Source organism: Dasypus novemcinctus, chromosome 13 (assembly GCF_030445035.2).
Source record: "Dasypus novemcinctus isolate mDasNov1 chromosome 13, mDasNov1.1.hap2, whole genome shotgun sequence".
Lineage (NCBI taxonomy): Eukaryota > Metazoa > Chordata > Mammalia > Cingulata > Dasypodidae > Dasypus > Dasypus novemcinctus.
The window spans coordinates 52,492,750-52,516,386 of NC_080685.1; the positions used below are offsets into that span (position 1 = coordinate 52,492,750).

Below are 23,637 nucleotides of genomic sequence, written 5' to 3' on the forward strand. Positions count from 1 at the left end.
ACATTCTAAACTCTAAATATTTATTCATTCTTTTCAACATCACAATTTTAAACCATTTCAAGCCAAATACATTAGCCTGAATGAACAGGTGGAAACTCATTGAGTTTTAGATTTTTGCTTTGAACCACATCTTGAGCAGATGTTTTGACATATTTTTTTCTTTCTTTCTTTCTTTTTTGAGGTACCTGGAGCTGGACATTGAAAATGGGACCTCATATGTGGGAAGCTGGCGCTCAGCCACTTAGTCACATCAGCTTCCCTGATTTGTTTTTTTTTTTTTGGTCTTGCTTGTTCATTTTTGTTTTTTCAGGAGGCTCCAGAAATTGAACCCAGGACCTCCCATGAGGGAGGCAGGAGCTCAGCCACTTGAGTCACATCCAATCCCTTGACATATCTGAAGTGATCTACTGAGTTTCCTATAAAGTGATAGAACCTTAAGTATAGTGGCTCTTTAAGGACCACTGAAAAAACAGGATTACAAGGCAGGGAACAAAGCTTAAAATATGTTTCTCTGGAAGTCAAGAAGCTAAAAACAGGTGACTGAGATCCATCTCCAGAATGGCTATCAGTAAAACAGCAGAAATATTTAGAATTTATATGGTATTTCTAATATTTTTACAAAATACTTTCAAATCATGTAACTTAAATTTTTTTAAAATGAGTCTCTTTTTTTGAAAATTGGTCCAATGAAAATAACACTAATATAATTCAATTGTATATGTACATGCTTTGAACACAGAGTGGTATACTAAAGATAGTTGATGTAAATAACTTGTGGGAAGCTTGGCTATTTTCTTAATAACTTTTTTCATAGATGTATGTTTATAAATACATTTACTCATCCACTGTGCCCTTGGTAGCATAGAAGTATTTTGTTAGCTGTATTATTGATTTTAAAAATCAAATTCTTGACTAAGTAGACTGTGAGAGCTTTTTGTTGCTTTGTTTGTATTTAGGCTAGAAAAATTACTTCTTTGCACTTTCTATTTATGAAGATGTTATAACACAATGCACCCACTTAGTGCAGCTGTTCATTAGAGACAAAAGATGTAGGTGTTGAATGCTAAATGCTAAAAATGTTTAAAAACCTAGTGAAAGGAGGGACCTCAAAACAATAAATTGGCCTGCAGCTACCTGAGAAGGGCTGAGGAGTAATACAAAAATTTATTTAAAAGTAGCTGTGAGGATAGACATGCTATTGCTCTGAGTTGCAATATTGCTCTGAGTTGCCAGCTATGTGTGAGTTTATGTATGTTCGTGAGGAAAAAGGTGTGTGAAGGCAGATGAGTCAGTGTAGGATATTCTACCTCCCCGTAAAAACTGAGCATATTACAAGATTGCCCTGCAGTCCCTTGGGTTGGGAGAATGGATGTGTCAGCCACTGTCCACCCCATTCTTTTCTATACTCACTTCAGCTCCTCTACCTCTGAGCACTTGGCTGAAGAAAGAGTGTAGCTCTCTGTAGCGTGCAAAGGGAAGCCAGACCCAAAATGTAGAGACTGAGATATCTGAAATTCTCCTTGTCGTGTTCAGATGTTAATGTTTGATTTTGTTGTCCAATTCAAACCAGTGTCAGAATACTTGGGTTTAGTGCTTTTATTTACTGCCTTCTTTGGCAAGAGTAGCCAGTAGAGGTAGAGACTTTCTGTTTCTAATGATGCACCCAACTCCTTTTTTTTTTTCTTTTAACCCAAACTCCTTTTAATGAGGTGGAAAACTTGTTTGAATTCACAGTAAATTTTCTTTGCCATTTGCAATCCATTTTGGGGGGACTGGAATATTAAGCATATTTTCCTGATAATAAGCCTTCTGCCAGTATCTTAGATGAAGATATGTAGCACATATATTTTCAGATGACCTGTTTTGCTTTTAGTCACTCCAATGAAAGATAGTCTTGTTTTTAATGCCCATACAGTTGTACTAGTCAAGATGGCCTCTCTTGAATGTTCATGTGTTTCAGAAAAGTCAGTTTCAGTAGTGAAATGCCACTAGCAGATCACCTAATCCTTAAATCCAGTTGCTCTAGCACTCAACTGATTTATTTGGGATAGCTAGTACACTGAGCCAAGGTAGGTTACCTATCTTTTAAACATGTGTAAAGCTAAGAAAAGACCATTGGCTCTTTAACAATTAGCCTGGAATGCTTTCCACGTTTTCATTCTAATGCACTGGCTGGTTCTGTCCAAATAGGGATTATCTGGTTAAGAGTAGAAGTGAGAGAATTATCCATTTTCCAGTTTTTAGAGGTTGGTATCTGTGTTTTAGATTCTAACAGATAAGTATTTACTTTCCTGGTGACTTTGGATGGGCAAGTGACATTACTAAGAATGTGAAATTCCACATAATGAGAAAACATCATGAATAGGTGACAATTAATATAGTAATCTCTTCCTGAAATACAGTATGAATCTACTAGGGAGATGAGACAGTAAAATCGTCTAGTCACCACAACTATTTTTTCCTGTCTGTAGAATAGTTCTCAGCCTATGTTAAGCCATGCTAATATCCTAGACTCCGGAATTAACTCCTGCTTGGGAAACTTCTTCCTCCTGGCTAGTCTGTTGTTTGTGCCCAGGGATATTGTCTTGTCCTAGGACTGTCTCCAAATACTTTACACATGCTAAGGTGCAGTTGTACCTAAGTCAATAATTTAGTGTTAGTGTTGCACATATTACAACCAAAGTGATTTATTTAGAAATAAAACAAGTGAGAAATGCCTAGGTAAATTTATTGAAGCATGTGAAATCTATGAATCTGGAAGGAAGCCATGGAGTCTTACCTTTTCATTACTCAGATGAACCCTGGTTTTAACACTGTTGCAGAGGCCAGTGGTTCTCCATCTTGGCTATTCATTAGAAATACCTGGCACCCTTTAAAAAGTACTGTTACCTGGCGCCCCCATATGTTCACATTAATTGGCCTGTGGTGCAACCTGGGCTTTCAAAGCTCCCCAGAGAATTTTAGTAGGCAGTCAAGGTTGAGAATCATTGCCTAGGAAATCCTGAGTGGTCTTTGGCAAGATGTCCTCAGTCTGTTTCTCTTTTTTATTATAATGTACCTTTATTGATACCCCACCTCAATAAAGTGGATCATCCATCTGTTCTCAGAGTAATTCTGGTGGAAGATGTTGACATCCATCCAGTATCCTTTCTATACCAAGTACAAAGAAAGTATGTATAAGTAAGCAAAAGTTAATATCCAAAGTCGTGTCTCTAGAACTCTCTTTCCTCTGTATATGTGAGTAGAGTGGAGATTTCTCAACTCTGCTGGCAGAAATGGAGCACCTGAACTGGTGAAAAAGAGCCAAGCCCAAGCCACCTAGGTTGATTTCCATTTGAAAAATAAATAGGTAACCTTCAAAAGTTAATGAACAGAAAGAATTCTGTCTAGTGTGATTGAAATATATTTGATTGTCCCATAGCTTGTCTTCTAAGTGGGGTTTCAATGTAAAATGTCTTTTACTCTTTGTTGATTCTTTCTTTGTGAATGAAATGCACTAGCTAAGGCCTAAATATTTTGGAATTTTATATGAAATGCAAAATGAGTCATTTTAGCATCTTTGTTCCAGGATGTCAAAAACCTAACCCAGTAATTCCCAAATAAGTTTCCATATCATCCATTCTTCCCACCCCAGATAGGAAAGATATTTTAACAGCTGCCACAGTTGGAATCTCCCAGGCCTCTCTTTCTTGCCTGTAGCAATGTCACACAGTAACCGGGAGGGGAGAATTGTTCCACTATCCCTAAAAAGTGAAAACCACAGTTCAGGCTAACTAGAGGCCAGTGGTTCTACCAAGTGATTTCTAATTCATGAAAGAAATTTTCAAATGTACCAGTTTCTCTTCTGTGGGAATGCATTCAGAGATTGCCTACAGGTAACTGATAATTTGAACTTTAGATAGGTGGGTATGTGTGAGAAGACAAATTGTTGAAGGAAAAGTTTGGTTAGTACAGATCACTGAATTAGCATTAGGCTCTGACATTTCATTAATATAAAGGCCTGGCTATTTGCTTATTAGCATGTAAATGCAATGTCAGAGAAAAATGCTTTCCATGCATTAGAAAATTCACTGAAGGCTTTCTGTTATTTGGTGGAATAGAAAGACCTTTGGGACTTAATATTAATCCAGAGGAAGTAGCCCTTTAGGGTTTTGATACTGAAGAACTTTGTGGAGTACTGTGAAAACTTACTAACTTTAAATCATACCAGCACTGGATTTTAAGATTTTGGTGGGGAGGGTGGATGAGGTAGATGAGGAGGATGAGGAAGTAATGGTGAAAGGTAAACATGTGGACTTGTACTTTATTTTAAGTAAGGAATGAAGCAAATTCCCTTTGAGGAATTCCCTGTCAGGACTGTGAAGTTCTTCTGCCCTACTTGTTCGCTTGCTGATTCCTCTTAAACTTCTAGAAAATCCTTTCTGAAAGAGCTAAACAAATCTGAATCTGACTAGTTTCACTACCCTGCCCTATCCCCCTACCACAATAAAAGAAAAAAGTTCCCATACTATATAGGCAAATGAAATGTGTTCTATCTCAGTCCATTAACTTTTTATCTGCTCTGATGTGAGTTCACAGTTTAAGCCTTTTAACTTATTTTGTGATTTGATGGCAAAACTTAGATGGAACTGCCAGTTCAGTCAGGCACCAATGGCTTCTTCAAGAAATCTTAAAATTGGAACTCTGAATATCCTGCATGTCAGATTTTGTGTCTCCTCATAATTTAAGAATGGGACTGGCTCATGTTCTGCCTCAGAGTGGAGGAAGAAGGCTGAGGGCTCAAAGAGAGAAAAGATAATGTAGCAAAAGTTTGGTTTCTTTCAGATGGACACAGTCTGAAAGAAATCTATCCAACTGTTCTCTATGGTGCTTATAACACGGTGGGTGACAGCTGTCCCCATCAATCTGTCCCTGGCAGTGTGCCTTCCCACTAGTCACTGTGAAAAGCAGATCACACTGGACTCAGAGGCCAGAATCCAGGACATGTTCCTCCTTCTCATCTTGAGCGCATCACTTCTTTGTACAGCTGATAATGTAGCATATACTTATTGGGAACTCGGGGTTTTCCCCCCTCAAGAAATTGTGAAGCATTTAATGGGAAATAGTCAGAAAATAAGATTCTGGTGGTAGCTATCAAATAAAGGGATAATAGGAAAATTTCACTTCCCCTGAGTTAATACTGATTGATAGCAAGGATCCACTCTGCCCACCTCTTCCTATTTAAAAGCTGCCATAGTATTTGTAAGCAAGGAACTTATCTAACAACATTATCACAACTTGCTAGTCAAGAAAGATTTGTATCAAAACAGACAATCAATTTCTAAAATTTTATTATCCCTGAAAGGGAATGGGATAGTGTATTTTTAACTGTTAGAACTTACCAGTATGTTTTTTCCCTTTGAAAAAACTAACATTTGAGGTTTATGTCTTTCATCTGAAGCAATTACTCCATTAATAAAGATGCATCAGAAAAATCATGAGCCAGCATAATGCACTTGCATCACTAAAGGTGCTGGCCTGGATTTGTACATCTTATTTCCTTAGAGAATATCTGTTTTTTATTATGACCTTAACTATCAATACCTATATATATTAAATAGAATTCTCTCTCACCCCACACTCCTTTAATCATTATCACTTAAGTGTAAACCACCCTCCACCCTGCACCCTTTTACTGAAAAATGCACTTTAATTCCTAAGGAGAGTTCATGGCCCTGAAGCCAGATTACTTCAAGAGGAGAGCTGAGGAAGAACTCTTGTCAGACCATGTGAAATTAACCAAATTCCTTAATGAAAACCCACAAATAATAACTTCCATTTTTAAAAACTGCCCTCCCACCCCCTGCCAAAGGGGAAAAGAAACAACCACCAAAATGAAAGAGTTTTTAAAATGCCTACCCTGATTTTGGAAGTTTCACTAGGGAAAATACCTAATAGAGTTATTTTCTCAGCTACCAAATTGTGGGAGATTGTTGAGGTCCTGTTGATTAATCAAGAGAAAACACAAAAGCTATAGGTTATGAACCTGGTTTGTGTAGTCGGAAGTATCAAATTTATTCTCCCATAATTTGGCAGGTGTACTCAGTCTCTCCTCCTGTAGATTCTGTCCTTCCCCTGATGACAAGCTAATAGTTCTTGGAGGGGTTGCATGTCTACTAAAGCCCCAGGAGCCCTGTTGTGTGGTGGGAGGGGGGAGGGCAGGAGGGTGGGCAGAGAACAGGGGTTGGGGGAGGGAGAGTCAAAGAAAGTAAAGATGGATTTATATAAACATATTTAAAGCAGTTTAGCAAAAGCTTTTTCGTTGAGCAGCTTTAAGAACAATGTGAATGAAATTTTAGCAACTTGGTTAGTAATCTGAAAAAAAAGTCTATTACTGTATACTTGAAATTCTGTTTGTATACAAAATGCATTTTCCTCTTTATTTTAACACTGTGTTAAAGAACATTATGCATGTGAGTGGTTTGAGAATTAAATGGTTTAATACTCATATTTGAATTGCTTTTCTATACATAGATATTAATTTGTTTAAAATTTTTGGATTCTTTTAGTATGAGGGATTCAAGCTCCTCCTGCCCTTTCAGATGCCTAAGCTCTTTCACAATGAAGCAGTAACATATCCCTCTCCATTTTGACTTGACCCAGGTGTTTTCACTGGGTAGACATCAATTGAAAGCATCATCCTACCAAATCACTATCCTTTTCTCAAACTTTCCTTGTCTTTGTTTCAAGTGATAATGCCCATTCATAATTGTGAGGTTATGATTGTATTTATTCTTCTATTCACAAACCAAAATAGGAAGAGATACAAAGAATAAGAACACTTTAGTTAACACAAGGGTTAGCTACTCTACCCATGAATATAATAGTGTTCAGAGCAACTTCCCTTATCAGAACAAGGAAGGGCCTGTTGGCCTTGAAGGTCACTCTGTTGGGGTTCAGCGAACGGCCAGCAATCCCGATGACAGTACTTGCTGCAGCTTCACTGCCTTCCTCATTGACCTGCCAGTCACGTAAGAAACAAAACCACTACATTAATCTCCAGTTTATTTTAGATGGGTAAACCATTCACAGGCAGAGCAATTCCCCAAAATGCTATTTTCCATTAGAGAGTACACTCAGGTCAGGTTGGGATCTCTCCAGAACCCTACTTTCATTCATTCTTTCATGCAGTAAAATTTTTTTTTAAGATTTTTAAAAATTTCTCTCCCCTTCCCCCTCCCACACCGCCCCCCCCCCCCCCCAGTTGTCTGCTCTCTGTGTCCATGTGCTCTGTGTTCTGTGACCACTTCTATCCTTATCAGCCACACCGGGAATCTGTGTTTCTTTTTGTTGAGTCAGCTCACCGTGTGTGTGCCGCCATTCTTGGGCAGGCTGCACTTTCTTTCAAGCTGGGCAGCTCTCCTTATGGGGCGCATTCCTTGCATGTGGTCTCCCCTACATGGGGGACACCCCTGTGTGGCATGGCACTCCTTGCGTACATCAGCTCCACACGGGTCAAGGAGGCCCAGGTTTGAACCTCGGACCTCCCATATGGTAGGCCCTATCCATTGGGCCAAGTCCGCTTCCCTCATGCAGTAAATATTGATGAAAGCACTTGTAGAAGGTGAAATGACATGGTAGATAATAATTACAAGGGTTCCATTCAGATAATCCCTGAATCAAAAATCTGGTTGTATACAAGGTTGACACATTTCTAGCTGCCACCATTGTACTTGGTGTTATGAGAGGATTATTTGGTATCACCTGCTAAAAGATTTTTGACTCAAGATCAGAGTTCTATAGTCAAGATGGTTTCACTCTTGGAGTAAAGCATCAAGTCACCATATGCAGATGCTCCAAGGAGACACACAGGACCTAGCTTAGGAAAAGTGGAGCATCCTCTGGCTGGATGAGATGAATAATTCTTGGAGAAATAGGAATCACAATATTTAAATTTGGCTAATAAGCAGAATCACTGCAGAGAAAGAGATCTTCAGAAAATTTTGCCTGGGGTTCCAGAATTTCATTAAACAAACTCTGCACTTCTAAATGAAAGTGCCTCAGATCCGGGAGCTTTGTGAATTAGGTTGATCATGTTTCTCTGTTTCTTTTTCTTTTCCTCCCTCCTTCCTTCCCACTCCACAGTGTCTATTACATGATCACTTTAGGACTAAATTTATGAGTCAACTGGAGTGTTCACAAGACCAGGATTCTTTTATTCAAATTAGGTTCTGATTTTTAATGGTTTCCCAAGAAATAAAATTAGTTGGAATTCCATGTATTGAGTTGCCAAGATTTTCAAGGAAAACAACTGTTCAAAGGGTCGCAGAGGAAGTTTGGGTCATTGTTTAGTGGGCTTAGGTGGCCAAAATAGATCCAGACCTCTGCTTCTTTCTAATAGTAACTCAATGCCATTGAGGAGATCTGAGTTGACCATCTTTATTTGGGGTCTTTAGAAGAGGATTTTCAATAAGAGCTAAAACAAGGACATCCTTCCTTGTAGTCTTCTTGACTGAGTGTTCTTTCTTTCATAACCCATATGGAAAGGAGTATTCACAGTGTCATTTTTACTTCTAAAACCACTTATCTAGATGACCTCATTAGGAGAGTTGAGGAAGGGGAATACTTGCCAGACCATGAATCCCACAATCATGTACCCTTATTCTTACCTCAGACCTTTGAGATAGATCTCTATAATGCTGTTGTTCTACAGGTCACCAAGATCTATTCTATAGATTATATTCCCACATTGAGGATTTGGCACCTAGATCACAGCCTTTCTTTCTACTCCAACTCCTGCCATCATTTGTCCTAGACAATTACAATATTTTAGTAAGAGACCCTTTCAACACGCTAACCTCCATTTCTTTCATCTCATCAAACCCAATGAGCATTACCTTTACTCCACTTAAGCAAACCAGACCCATGGCTACACCTTGGACTTGCCATTTCTCAAAGCTCCTCTGCCTTTGCAATTATAATTATAGTATCCTTGTCTCAGACTATAATTTGTTTTTTAAGCTATCACATTTCTTCATTCCCATTAAAATTAATTTTACCTCCTATCCCTTGATCCCTCCACTCTTCTCCTAACCACATGTCTGTCACTGAACTTGGACCCTGGAACTATAATTAATAGCACCATACTCTGGATCCTGTTTGGCTACAACCTCCTTTCTTTCCAATTTCCTCCATCCTGTGACCTTTTCTAACATTGGCCCATCTTCTTTTACTTCATAGCCTGGTTCCCCAAAGAATAGTCTACATCAGTGGTTCCCAACCCAGTTTTGCATCCAAATCACCTGAAGAGATTTGTAAATATGAAGATTCTCAGCCCTATCCCAGAATCTCTAATGGTCAAGTTCCCCAGATGACTAATATTGTTCACCAGTATTTGAGAACCAGAAGTCCCATGAACTGTGCATAGTTATTACTCCAAAAAGGATTCCATGGGCACATCAACTGGGAAAATACTAGGTTAAGTAATATTCAACAGTTTTCTTCAATGGAGGACTTCTCAAATTTCAAGTCACCAGTGTGCATAATGTCCAAATAAGAGCATAAACATTCTTTGTTGTTGTATTTTTTCTTTTTTTAGTCTACTTAGGAGCATATACATTTATTTGACCACCTAACTTTTTGTTTTCTGCAATGTAGTCTAGTGCTCTAGTGCTCTAGTTTGCTGGATTACACTTTCAGACACTCACCCAGCTCCCCTTCCTTATCTTCCATTTGCTTTTCAGCCATTCCAATTAGGCATGTGCCTTCGCTGTTTTGTTTAAATTCCTCAGGGAAAGGTAACCTATAGTCACTTTTCAATCTTCCTACTGGATTTTCATTTTCTTAACGTTCCTGTCTGGGTTTCCACGAGCCTATACTCTCCTGGCCCTCATCCTTCCCTCTAGATTCTTTCTCGGTGGCCTTTGCCGTCTCCTTTTCCTCTGTTGTCACCCCCTTCAATATTGGTGTTTCCCAGGAATCCAGGCCCAAACAATTCTATATTCCTGACCTGCTGCAGGAAAGGCAGGGGAAGGGAAGGCAGAACAATCAGACCATGGGAGCTTCAGGGGAGGGCTGCATGGAAGCAAGCTACAGGGAAGAGGGAGCTACAGATTTGGAAATGGAAGGACACTGCAAACACGACTTTCACCACAGTTGTGTCCTGCTGTTCATGCATCTCCTATCTTTATAGCATAAAAGCCAATGGAGTAAGAACACCAAAGTTATAAATACCACAAGATATCCATGTATTGGCAGAGGTATCATATATTAACAGAAAAGCAGCATAGGAAGAGAGGCAAAGGAAGGTGGACTCACCTCAAGAAATGCCTTATGGAATGCATCTGAGACATAGAGGTCGTTCCGGCCTTCCGCAACAATACCTGGAAAAAAGAAAGACCAGAGAAGGCAAATCTCTGTGATATGGAAGAAGGTTGACTTCAACCCTCAGAAAGGAATTCAATTCGAATTGAGGTTCTTTTGGGCTTTTGTGAGAAATAGGAAGAAATTCTAGACCCTCACCTAATGACCCCCCAAAATTAATACATGCTAAGAATAATAAAGTGCTTTGGGCTTATTCAGCCTGGCACCTGTGAAATCATTCTCATTTTTCAGCTCTGGAGAGGACACTGTTCCCAAAGAAAGACTCATTCCATCTAGTAGGAATATCTTTCTTTCTAGTCCAGCAACATTTGTAGGAGAGAGATTGGTTTTCAGATGTAGTTTAAATACAGGAAAGTAAAGTTCAGCTTTATTACTGAACATGAAACTTCTTCATTTGAAAAGTTTTTTTTTTTAGGTACAGGGACCAGGGATTGAATGTGGGACCTTGTGTATGGGAGGCCAGCACTCAACCACTGAACCACATCAGCTTCCCTGAGTTGGTTTTTCTCATTTGTTTTGCTTGTTTGTCTGTTTGTTTTACTTTTAGGAGACACTGGGAACCAAACCCAGGACTTTCCATATGGGAAGCAGGTGCTTAATCACTTGAGCCACATCCACTTCCTAAAGAGATTTTAATGTATACTTTTAAAAGATGGTCAGTTGGAGGAAACAAACCAACTAAACACCAATACTAAAGTATCACAACTCACAAAAGTTTAGATGCTTCTGTCCAAGTGACCTTAAGGACAACATATGAGCCCTTAGGAATATCAAGCAAAGGGCTACTAAATGTCAGCTATGCCTATTTTGTGTGACCCAGATGTCCCCAGCTCTTAATCATATCGGCCTTCTTGCTCTGAATTCCACCCAGTCCCATCTCCTCTTCCAGTTATAGACTCATAGGGTGCCAGTGCCAGCTAGGCCCATGGAAATCCTACAGAAACATCCTTTTATAGACAAGGAAACTGAGGCCTTGAGGGAAGAAGGGATTTCTGCAAGCTGGCAGTAGAACTGGGATTAGAATCCAAGTGTCCTGATTCTTTGCTCTTTTCTACCCTGTCTGCTCCAACCCTTTTTGCCTTTGATCAGACCACCTTGGGGGCAGAGAGAGGAGGGACGTCCTTCTTCCACTCACCTGGGAGCTTGGCCTTTTCAGGGCTGAACAAGTCCACAAGGCCCATGTCTTGCAGTTGCTCCTTCACGCTGAAGCTGTCCTCGATGCGGAAGCGGGGCACGTGGACCACCAGCAGCATCTCCGTCAGCTCATCCAGCCACTCCTGCATCAACTCCGGGGTGAGTTCCTTCTCCACTTTGGCCAGGCTCTTTTCAGGTTTGGGCAGGATGAGCACCATGGCGATGTCATCACCCTTGAAAGGCAACTCCAGGATCTGGGTGCCTTCTGCCACACGCCGATAGCGGAACTTGCCTTCTTGGTACATCATAGAAGTTGAACACGATTCCCCATCAGCCTTGTAAAACAATTCCTTTCTTGTGTTCTCAGGGCTGAACTTTGACTTCCACAGGCCCTGGAAGAAGAAACCAGAATTACAAAGCAAGAAGAATAAAGCATCCATAGAGGAATATTTATTTATTTATTTTTTCCTCTTAGGTTCCTCATAGGCTCTTTTTTTATTTTTCCTTCTTTATTTTCTTTTAAATATTACATTAAAAAAATATGAGGTCCTCATATACCCCCCACCCCACCCACGCCACCCCTCCCCACATCAACAAACTCTTTCATCATTGTGGCACATCCACTGCACCCGGCGAATACATTCTGGAGAACTACTGCAGCACATGAACAGTGGTCCACATTGTAGTTTGCACTCTCCCCCAGTCCACCCAGTGGGCCACGACAGGACACACAATGTCCAGCATCTGTCCCTGCAATACCACCTAGGACAACTCCAGATCCTGAAAATGCCCCCAGACCGTATCTCTTCTTCCCTCTCCTGACCATCAGCAGTCACTGTGGCCACCCTCTCCATATCACTACTACAATTTCTTCCCTTACTAATCACAACAGTTCCCCAGCAGAACACCAGTAAGTCCACTCTAATCCATACTCTATTCCTCCATCTTGTGGATAGGAGAATATTTATTGACACAGGAAACATTCACATTGTATTATTATAAAGACTGGAAGGAAGTACATGAAAAGGTTTATTGCAAAGTGATGGAATTATTAAGTGCTTTTTTTCCCCTGAGTACTTTTTTGTATTTTCCAGATTTGCAGCAGTAACTTTTTGCATTTTTTTGGTTTGCTTTCTTTGCTTTTATAATCAGAAAAATAAAAGCTAAAACCAAGAACAGCTTACAAGCCTCTTTGCAAGTCTCTTCTCTACTTTAAATCTAATTGCCTTTTGCTTTCTGGCCTCCCACCAGCCTCTTCCCTGAAGGTCAACCTCCAAAGTGCTGGTCTCTGACCGAGAAGAGGAAAAGCCAGGAAAATGACAATCCCAGGGAGTTGTCATCAAGCCCTGTCAGGCAAAGGGTGAGTCCTGGTCGACATCCTGTTCAAAGTTGGGAGGGCCTCTGAAGTATAAGACACCCCTTTGAAGTTTCTGAAGATAATTACCATTCCTTATCACTTTTTGGCTCTTCGGTTTTGGGACACGCCATTTAACTCTTCTGAGTGTTCCTGATCTGTTAAAATTAGAAGCTAGTGATAGCTAATATTTATAGAGTGCTTACTATGTGTCTGGCACTGTCATAAACATTTTACATGCATTAACTTATTCAATCCTCTCAGCAACCCCACAAAGTAGATTTACCATTATCATCATTTTATAGATGCAGAAATTGGGGCATAGAAAGGTCTGTGGTAGCTTCCAAGTTCACACAGTCAGAAATTGAAGTCAGGATTTAAACTAGGTGATTCTTCTGAGGGACCCATGGTCTTATATGTGATATTGTATGGATCTAAAGGGCTAATATATGACAAAGTGTTCTGTAAATGGTAAAGGGTGATAGAAATTGTGGAAATGCAACCTATTTGCATCCAAGAGACAGAGTAGTTGGTGACAGCAGTGGCTGGCAAAATTCCTGGGGCCTGTGGGAGGGAAGAAGTTCTATGGAACATATCTCAGGACGGGCGAATGTGCCCCAGTCCCACCTGCCTTAAACAAGTGGCCCTCCTGAGCCTCAATGGTTTGTTTATTCCCACTTCCCTCTCCTCATCTTCCTTCCCCAATGCAATCAAGCTGGACCAGTCATTAGAACTCTCGACTCTAGGAGGAAGACTAGGCCATCCTGGTCAAATAACAGGGTCTCTTCTAAGACTGAAGTGAGCCTGTTATCTGGAGGTTCAGATGCTGTAGGCCAGGGGACCTAAGAGAGGCTGCTTCATGTAATGGAGAAAATCTCATCACTCAGGATTGTTGATAGATGCTGTCATTTTATTTCAAATTTCAAAATGGAGGTAACCAGACAAAAGAAATTGTCTCATATATATATATATATATATGTCTCATATATATATATATATATATATATGTCTCATATATATATATATATATATATATATATATATATATATATATATATATATATATGAGAGTTTATCACTGTTCGTTTCCCAGCTGCTAACTGCTAAAACAAATACCATGATACCAGACAATGGGTCTGCTTAACAACAGGAGTTTATTGGCTCGTAATTTCAGTGGCTAGAAGGCTTACCCTCTCTCTGGGTCAGTATCTTCTGGCTAGCTAGCAATCTTAGGGGTTCCTGACCTTTTCATCACATGGCAGTGCACATGGTGGCATCTTCTCCTTTCTCTACCAGCTTCCATTGACTTCCAGCTTCTGGCTGCTCCCTGTATTTTCTCTTTCCATGTCCAATTTTCTTTGCTTGTAAGGACTTCAGCTACATTGGATTAAGGCCCACCCTCACTCACTTTGGGCACTCTTAACTAAAACATCTTGGAAGGTCTTATTTACAAATGGGCCCACATTCACTGGACAAGGAGTTGGGACCTGAACATGCCTTTTGTGGAGCACACAATTCAACACCCATCAATCACCATGCACACACTGCAGCTGTGCACTGTCACCCCTGGGCCAGGCATACTACCAGGCCCTCCTGGGCCTCAGCCCAGCAGACATGGTTCTCAGCAGATTTGCCTGTCCACTCAACCATGCATCAACCATTTCTCAGAGAAAATCTACCTTCACATGCCCAAAATTCTGGTTAGTGTGGGAGACGGTGGGCCAGAGGACAAGAGGAAATCCCCAGGGTGTTTCCCATGCCATTTTGAGTACCTTGTAGTAAATGGTGTTAACCAGCACTAGGACGGTGAGCTCGTTGATGGCATCTGGGGGAATGACGTCCCTGATACGCCCTTCAGTCTTATTGGCCACCCAGTTGTTGATGGTCACTCGGGACAGTTCTGCATTTTCCTAAGGGGAATAAGAAACAAAACTACACACTGTGCTATTCTAACTTTTCCATTTACACAGGCAGCATTTTATTTTGTTCATCATCCCTCTGCCCTTTCCAACCTTTGAGTTAAGAAGCCATCTTTACAACCCAAATGGGGAAACCCCACATATCTGGTATGGTGGTGTGAATCTTCTGTATATATATTACATATTAAACAGAAGAAAGTGAAAGAAAAGAAAGGGAAATAGGAAGAAATAAAGAATTAAAAGTGAAGAAAGGAGAAAGTATAGGAAAAAAGAAGACAAAAATATCTTCTCTGACTTTGGAAAACTTATACTCACTCAAGTAGAGTTTACAAAATGTGTTCCATGGGAAGCTAATGAGTGGGGGAAAGGCCCACGAAGTCAGTGAGCTTGAGAAATGATGACTGAATAAAGTCAGCAGTTTTCTTTATTGCAGGACTTCTCAGACCACTTAATAAGATCATGTGTTTATAAATCTCCAAGAGGGAAATATAATATGCAGCATGCACCAATTTTATTTGACCATGGTAACTTAAAAAAAAAAATTGGCAAAGTATCTTATAGAATGGGTACTCCAGAATGCTCTTTAGTATTTATTTGAAATTGGTGGATGAAATGAAAAGTTTATTATTTATTTGACTTTGTCAAAGCCATAGATGCCATTGAATGCATTGAATGCAATGACTGATTTCTTGGGTTTCAAGCAAGAATAAGTAGTCCAGGGGGTCTGACTTGTAGTTTTCCCTCCACCACTCAGAAAGCACAGCAGTGTTCATTTGGACCCTATTTCTCTATTTCCTTAGTCTCAGAATGGGTAGGAAAAAAACTGAGATCAGGGACATCTGCAACTCACCTTGAAGTCCAGCGGCTGGAGCTTGGCTCCATATACTACCTCACTGATGTCCTGGTAAGTGGTATTGAAGGTAAGGGATTTGTCTCCAAAAAGGCGGTTTGCTGATACCAAATCAGAGGATTTGTTGGCTTTTCGATAGAGTCGGCAGTTCAGTTTGGCAAAGAAGAAGTGTATCTGATCAGATGTTTTCTCAGAGATGGTATCAAACTTAAACACCTGTAGAAGCCAAATGAAAATGGTAATAATATAATGGGGCAGCCTGGCTTACACTGGTGATAAGTATAGTGCTATCAGCTCCTGACTAACAGGCACCTCAGTGGTGAGTTCCTTCTGGCATACTGCCTAGTACAGCATAAATGCTCATCACATATTTTAAAAATAAATAAATGGATAAAAGAAGTAAGAAGCAAGGGAAAAAAGAAAGACTGGGATACCACCCAAAGTCTCTAAAGTGCTCTAGACCAACACTCAGATGTTTTCTTGCTGGAATGGGAAAAGTCCTCCTGGTGGTCTGGACAGAGAGAGGAAGTGAGGACAATGACCCCTCTTGTAAAAAACACTTCCGGGAAATCCATTGGGGCAGCTGTTCTGGGGGCTCTGGAGTGCTGGTGGTAAGAAAAAAAAAAAAAAGATTCTACTAGCAAGGGTTAAACAGGCCCAGAATTGGAGTCTCAGAGTTAAAAAAAGACTTAAAGGTCTTGTACAACATTCATCGCCACATCCAGCTGTAATAGCTCAATCCCCCACCATCACCATCACCACCACCACCACCAAGGCAACTCCTTCCTTCTGCATTCTTTTCTCAGGCTACGAGAGGCTTTCTGGCTTTATCTGTTCTCTGCCTTTGATTTTTCTGATATTGCTTCAGTATGCACTTCCTTTGGGTTGATGTCTTTGGCCAAAAAGCTTGGTGCTGTTTCTCTCTTCTACAGAGAGATACAGTCCCATCCTACTCTCACCCTACCTTTCCAACACATGATGTCATGTTCATCTTCTTCACAGAAGATGGGGAACCAAAGTACATGCTAGGTTTGTAACCTTGTTCTGCTTCTGCTCTTCTTCTAGGAAAGGTCTCATTTCAGATCTCACTTAGGGACAGACATGGGGGATGTGGGAGTGCTTTGAGACCAATGTTGTTGTAGTTTACTGAGGGCCAGAGAAGGCCCTTAAGAGTTTCTAAAGCTATAGTTTATTTTGTGCAGTAAAGGCTTGGGTTAACCCATCCCAGAAAGCTGAGCAGAAGTGGATAAGTTTCAGTGGAAATCTGGTCACTAGAGTAAAAGTAAACCTTCCTAAGATCTACAGACTTTAGTATCTAGGATTCAAGTAAATACTCTGTACCACACTGAAGGACCTTATACCTCCCTGTTGATTATCTTTGTTTCCAAGTATGATCTAGCATAAAGGCACATAAGCCATGGACAGATTAATGATCCAGAGCTTCTAATTCATGGCTTATTATAATTCTAGTTGCTTAATCAATGACATTTTTTCTCTCTTATCCCAAGTCCCTCCCAGTAAAAGGGGAGAACCTAAGTCACTGACTAGAAATTACCAACACTGCTCAGAGCCAGAAAAGGTTCTCACAGCTTAAGGTTTCTCTTGGTTTCCCTGAACCCCAGATCTCAATACACTGTACTATAATCTTCACCCTAAGAACCCATATGCCTGAGCTCACTAGATGGTAGGCTTCCCTAGGGCAGGAACTGGGAACCCCCATCTAGCCCAATGCCTGGCACAGAAGAGGCAGTGAATGAATAAACACATAAATCATCAAATGAATTAATAAATACATAAATGAAAGAATGGCTAAGAAGAGAAGCATGCTATCTCTCATTTTAAGGTAACCCCAAAAGAGCAAACTCAGATTTAGAAAGCAGACATCCAGGTAGTAATTTTTTTAAAAAATTAATTTTCAAAGGAATCACAACCCATGAGGAGCTCTTCCAGTGAACTTTAGTGCTGGTTTAGGAGCCATTGGACTTATGGAGTGCTGAAAGGTGGTCCCAGCAAGTAGGCTAGGCAGAGGACTTTGGATTGTACCTCCATCAGCTGCTTGAGGGTGTTGTCACAGGCACCCAGCTTGGTCATGGCAAAAGCCGTGGAGATACTCAGAGGTGACAGGAAAATGTTGTCATTGTCATTTTTGGAGTCTGCTAGGTGCTGATAGAAGGTGGTGGCAAAGCGGGAGTTGGCCTTGGACAATTCCCAGACCCGCCGGTTGGTGGCCTCAGGGATCTTCTCTGAGCCTTCATCCCCAGCTGCCTTCTTCTCTGGGAAGCGGTAAATGCACATGGGATTCACAGGAATGTCCCGGGGCTTAGCTGTGCAGATGTCTTCCACAGGGCTCCCATGACAGGCCACACAGCTCCAGAGGCTGACAAGCAAGAAGGAAAGAAGACACACCTTCCTACAGGGAGACAGAAAGCCGAGTTAAGCTGAACTTAACCACTAGAAGACATGACAAAAGGATTCGAGGAACAGGTATCTGACTTCTTAGATGACTGAGAGTCTTAGGGCCGCTATAATTCTTGCTTGCAGTTTTACTTAGAAGGAAACTGGAAATTGGTGTTTTAACATGAGGAAGTAAGTAGAATCTCAGAGACATAACTGAGCCTTGTTGGGTGACATTCATGACTAGGACAGTGGAAGAGGACACTGTGTTGTGAAACAAACACCAGAAACTGCAGAAGGGCAGCTTATGTTAAGTAGATATATATGTTCAATGAAATCTGTGGACCCGAAGGAGGAAGCATGGTGAAGAGCTGGAAGGTAAAGAGAGGAGGGGAAACAGAAGGTGTGAGGCTCTAAGTATCTCCAAAGAGCCCACAACAGGAGGTTGATGCAGATCATTGAAATTGAGACATCAATGCTGGCAGCATGGGCAAGACAGAGAATGCTGGAGGGCTTGGGTGATCAAGATTCCTATTGACAGTGTGGGTCTATTTAGAACATTTGAAGTATTCCTGATTTGTTAAATCACTAATCTCATTACCTTTAAAAAGAAGCAGAATCTACTACATTGGTCTTAACTTTAACTAAGAAATGAAGTGACAAAGTCTTGAAAAAAAGCAGCTCACCATGCCATCCAATATTACAAGAGGCAAAGGGAAGGAAAATTGGCAGGAGTCAGGAATGGATTCCAGACTTAAAAGAAAAGCTAGCTAGACACTGTAAGAGGAGTGTGGAATGGAAAAAAGGAAACTAAAAAAGTAAATTATGACAATATTGTCATTCCCAGAGAGAAGTGAAAGGGGAGGTATATAAAGACATAGATGGGATCATATAAGATACATTTGGCTGGGCCCATCTTAAAAGGTCACATACCAAGCTGTGACCCAGATTCAAGAGGTGTGAGGCACAAGGACTGGGATGAGCAGATGCTGATAGAAATTACAGGAGACCATGAGGAGGGCACAAAGCGGTAAGAAAATGAACAAGGCAAAGACATACCTCTCGTGGGAGAAAAGGTGCAAAGTTTACTAAACTCCATTTACTCTAGCAACCCGTAAGGGTGGAACAAATTTTGTAAGTTAAGGAAGTAAAATCCAAGAATTAGATTCAACTAATATTTTCTAAGTGCTGATATGTGTCTGGCACATGGTTGGCAGTGCCGCCTAGTTATTTCTCATACCAAACATGGGAGGAAGATACATGCATTTGCCTTCAATGACAAATGAGGAAACTGCCCCAGAGATATTGACGGTGTTGCTCAAGATCATTCCTCCAAGAAAGCTAAATCCAGTGACTTTACAGCTCCACCTTGCAGATCCCAGAGATGGCCAGAGAGACCTGGCCATTGTTAACTGGGTTAAAGATGCCTTCACAAATTGTGGCCACCTGTGCCAAAATAGCTTACAGAAAAGACAAAAACATTAATGATTTTAGAGAAATTATGGACAATGTGACAGCTGACGGAAGACTAGAAACAAGTAAACTTCAGAAAGTGGGGAAGTTTTGACCCCAGTAACTACATAGAACCCAACTTAGTGCCAGTTTCAGCAAAACCAAAATATTATTTAAAAGATGATTTATGAGCCTTTTGAAAATAAAATACATAGATATATAAGGATCACTAGTCATTAACATGCGTTCACTGAAGGTAAATTTAGCTAATCTCCTTTTCCAGTTTTTTGTTTTGTTTTGTTTTTTAGATGAGATAACCAGATTGGCAAATGAGGAGAATTGGGACACTGCAGTGAAGCAAACCAAGAGATAAAATCTCCTGTAATATCTTTGTAGACAATTCAGAGAAATGTGAGCTGTATGTTAATACAATTAGGTAGATACATATCCTCCTACGTTCCAAATGACTTCATCTTGAGAGATAGTCTCTAGCAATGTGCCTCCTGGCTCTGTTCTTATCCTTGTCCCCATTACATTTCTTTTTATCAGCAATGTGGTTGAAGAAATGGAAGGCATGCCTATCAAATCCTTGGCTGATATAAAGCTGTGAGGATGAGTTAACAAGACAAATCACAGGGAAGCGAACTTGGCTCAGTGGTTAGGGCGTCCGTCTACCACATGGGAGGTCCGCGGTTCAAACCCCGGGCCTCCTTGACCCGTGTGGAGCTGGCCCATGCGCAGCGCTGATGCGCGCAAGGAGTGCCGTGCCACACAGGGGTGTCCCCTGCGTAGGGGAGCCCCATTCGCAAGGAGTGTGCCCCATAAGGAGAGCCACCCAGCATGAAAGAAAGTGCAGCCTGCCTAAGAATGGCACAGCCCACACGGAGAGCTGACGCAACAAGATGATGCAACAAAAAGAGACACAGATTCCCGTGCCGCTGACAACAGAAGTGGACAAATAAGACACAGCGAATAGACACAGAGAACAGACAACCAGGGCGGGTGGGGGGAAGGGGAGAGAAATAAATAAATAAATAAATCTTAAAAAAAAAGACTAATTACAATGTTGAAATTCAAAATGATTGGAGCAAAGCTGAAGAAGGAACTAAAAACCAAGAACTAAAATAAAATATGACTGAGATAAATGTTTGTTTGTTTTTTAAAAATCAATTGTATTAGTAAAGAGTATAGGATATTTGGCTCAGCGTATAAAAAAGAGTTTGGGTCTGTCACCAGTTCAGTATGAGGCAACAGTATGCTGTGGCTTCCAGAAACACTATAGAGATTGTCCTTTTCCCTGAGAGATGCTCAGCGTCCACAGCCCCTCAAAAATCAAAAAAAAAAAAAAAAAAACAATGCTCTCACTTGAATTCTGCTCTTTTCAGGCCACACATATCTGAACAATGAATATTAGGAGGAGCAGTGGCAGTCTAGCTTGTGTCTGGGGTGAGCAGTCAGAAGACCCAAGAGGAAGCAGGGGAGGCACCTTTCACGTGAGGCAAGAGCTGTGGGTGGCAGTGATGGAAAGGCGATCTTGACTCAACAGAAGGAAGAATTTTCTGGTAACTGTAATTAAAAGAAAATAAAATAGGCCTCTTATGAGGTTGTGATGCTCCTGTTCCTTGTTATGCCTAAGTGGAGACTAGTCAGACACTCATTGGTGGTGGATCATAGGGGTTTCCTAACCTGGGTGGGAATCAAACTCTAAGAATACAAGAAGTCCATTTATATGAAGTGGTTCTGACAGCCTTATATAGGTAAGCAGGGAGGCAAGACAGACAGGGTCCTGTCCAGGCCTGCCTCTGGGGACCTCTGCAGCATCCAGGGCAAACTGTTCCTCGACACAAAGGTTCCCAGGACCTCCTGGATTAAATTTGAGGTGGGGAGGGGATGATGGGACTGCTTCAGTTGGGAAAGGACCTAGCTGGTCTTGGAACCCAAAGCAAGGCAAGCCCTTCTAGATCTGTCTGGAGTCAGGATCTGCCAGCTTGAGGGACGAAGAGGTATAAGAAATGAGCTTAGCCTCAAGGGCTCACTGTCTAGTGGGAGGAGGCATGGATTACATTACCTGGCTATGGGACAACCAGGGAAGGCTTCACAGGAAGGTAAGAGCCAAGTTTTGAAGGATAAGGAAAAGCTCTTGGGGTGGGCTAGTTGGGAGGAGAACATTTCATGCAGAGGGTACTATGCATTCAAAAGAATGTGGTTAGAAAGTGATTAGGTGAGAGTGATCCTGGATGGGGTAAATTGAGACCAGCTGGTGGGAGCGATCTCAATGCTCTGATAGGGCCTTTCTGGCCTGGGGGACAACAACCCTGGCCCTAACCTTCCCAACAACTGAGATTTCTTGGACCACAGATCATTTGAACTCTGACTCATGGTGCAGGGTAGACCAGGGGTTCCAGCTGCCTTGGTGTCTTTGAGTCTAGAGAAAAGTCTTCTCAGTCTTCCTCCCTTGGCAGAAAAAGACAGCACACAATGCAGAAAGGACTCGCTGGTGTGGTCTGCTGGGCAAGCATGGGTCTGGCAGGAAAGTGGGGCAGAAAGGAGGCACTTATCTTCTTGCATAGTCTGAGGCCAACTCTGCAGCACTTTTGAGAACAGAGACTCAGAGTGGGAAAGAAGTGGAGGCTCTAAGTGTGATATGGAAGGTAGGGTGAAGAAACAGAGAGAGAGGAACCTACCATTCATCTCATCTGGCTTCTGTTTCCAATTTTGCCTGTCAGCCTTATTTGGAAATACAAGCAGAGTTTGAGGGAACAAAGAAATGCTAAGATGGGAGAGCCACAGCCTCACTTCTAACCTCCTATGACAGCCCATATCAAAAAGGGAATGCATGTGTTATCAAGGAGGAGGGTCTCAGGAAAGGGTACTGGCTAAAGTTTTTTAGTCAAAGTTGACTGAGATCTTGGAGGGAGCATGAGCCGAATGAAAGAGCGAACAAAAAAGGTTGATAGGAGGTTTCCATAGATTAAATTTGACTTCTTTTTCAGATGTATGGCAGGCCCTGGGGAATTACCTTGGCAAATCTCCTGGACTGCTGTGATTGTTGGCGTGTGGCACAGCATCTTAATACAAGGGAAGATGTCCCACCTGTTTCTTAGACTAAGAATCTAAGGTGTGGCTTAGGTGGAAAGGTTGGTGCTTGGAATGACCTCTTCCAAAAAAGTCTTTGTCTGTTACCATCAGAGAAAGGGACTGACCATCTCAAAGGTGCCTGAGGTTATGTTCATGAGACCTTCAGGGATCAGAAAACCCAGTAAAGACAGTCAAAGGGAAAGCTCACACCTCTTACCTTTTTCCAGTAGCTGTGATTTCTTCTCCATTGGAAAACATGGTCGTTAATCTTCCACAGAGCTGGGTGAGTGAAATCGTGTGGGCTGAGGCAATCTCTCTGAAAACTGGTTCTTTCCCCTAAATCTGACTGAAGTTCCAGAGGCCAGGGTTGGGGAAAGGACCTGTCAGGAGACAAAGACTGGGGTCAAAGGTTGATGACCAACTCCCAGGGTTAAGTAAAGGGAAGAGCCCGGTGTTGTTTAATTAGTAAAAAAGTTTTAAAGTTCAGTCAGGCCCAGGGAAATTATGGCCCCCTTTTCTGCCCATACTCCCTCACTCTGCTCTCCACATGAATAAAGGAAAAGGAAATTTCAAACTTGGTCAGAGAATAACTGACTGAGAAAAACTTTATCTTCAGTAGTTTTTGTTTGTTTGTTTTCCTAGTTAACCAAACCAGGAAATAGGAATAGGTGAATATTATTGAGCAAGTTGAATGTTCAGAAACTTCTAGCATACTTTCTACACAGCACAATACCTTCTCTCTCCCACACAATTTTCTTTAGGGAAATAAAGAGAGTCCATAATGACTAATCAGAATGGGAGGGAAGATGAACTTTCTGAAACAAGGTGCTACCTTCAGGCTTTTGAGAGCCTAGGTGACCCTGACTCAGACCAGGATACATAATGGTTTACCATCATCCACAGATTGACCATTCCCCACTCAGCCCAGATGAGATGTAGGAGCCTCAGGGTGCATGCCAAGGGTTTATCTAAGGGAGATGAGCTGCTTGGGAGATACTTAGCAAAACTCTATTGGGAGATCAGGAGACAGAGTATGGGCGGGTTAAAAATGCACACTTAAATGCTAAATACTTCTTAAAAGGCAAACAACCCAA

The 23,637-nt window shown here is 41.3% G+C and overlaps 2 protein-coding genes and 1 long non-coding RNA gene across 4 annotated transcripts in view; 2 read left to right on the forward strand and 1 right to left on the reverse strand.

The window, feature by feature from the left end:
• ZBTB37 (zinc finger and BTB domain containing 37) overlaps positions 1–11,742 on the forward strand; it is a 33,190-nt gene extending 21,448 nt beyond the window's left edge. For both annotated transcript variants that reach the window (XR_009188642.2, XR_009188641.2), the window contains exon 6: positions 11,452–11,742. The gene's annotated coding sequence lies outside the window, so the exon portion shown is untranslated. The remainder of the gene's footprint in view (positions 1–11,451) is intronic.
• SERPINC1 (serpin family C member 1) lies at positions 6,749–22,920 on the reverse strand. Its single transcript, XM_004484770.4, has 7 exons — positions 22,761–22,920; positions 17,663–18,029; positions 15,620–15,835; positions 14,623–14,760; positions 11,498–11,888; positions 10,297–10,361; positions 6,749–6,999 (listed from the first exon to the last, which is right to left on the reverse strand). The coding sequence occupies exons 1-7, from the start codon at positions 22,799–22,801 to the stop codon at positions 6,823–6,825; spliced, it is 1,395 nt and encodes a 464-aa protein (XP_004484827.2). The 5' UTR covers positions 22,802–22,920; the 3' UTR covers positions 6,749–6,822.
• On the forward strand, positions 12,748–16,042 carry LOC111762231 (uncharacterized). Its single transcript, XR_002795397.3, has 2 exons — positions 12,748–12,856; positions 15,570–16,042. It is a non-coding gene; the product is annotated as an uncharacterized lncRNA (long non-coding RNA).
• Positions 22,921–23,637: the final 717 nt, after the last annotated feature.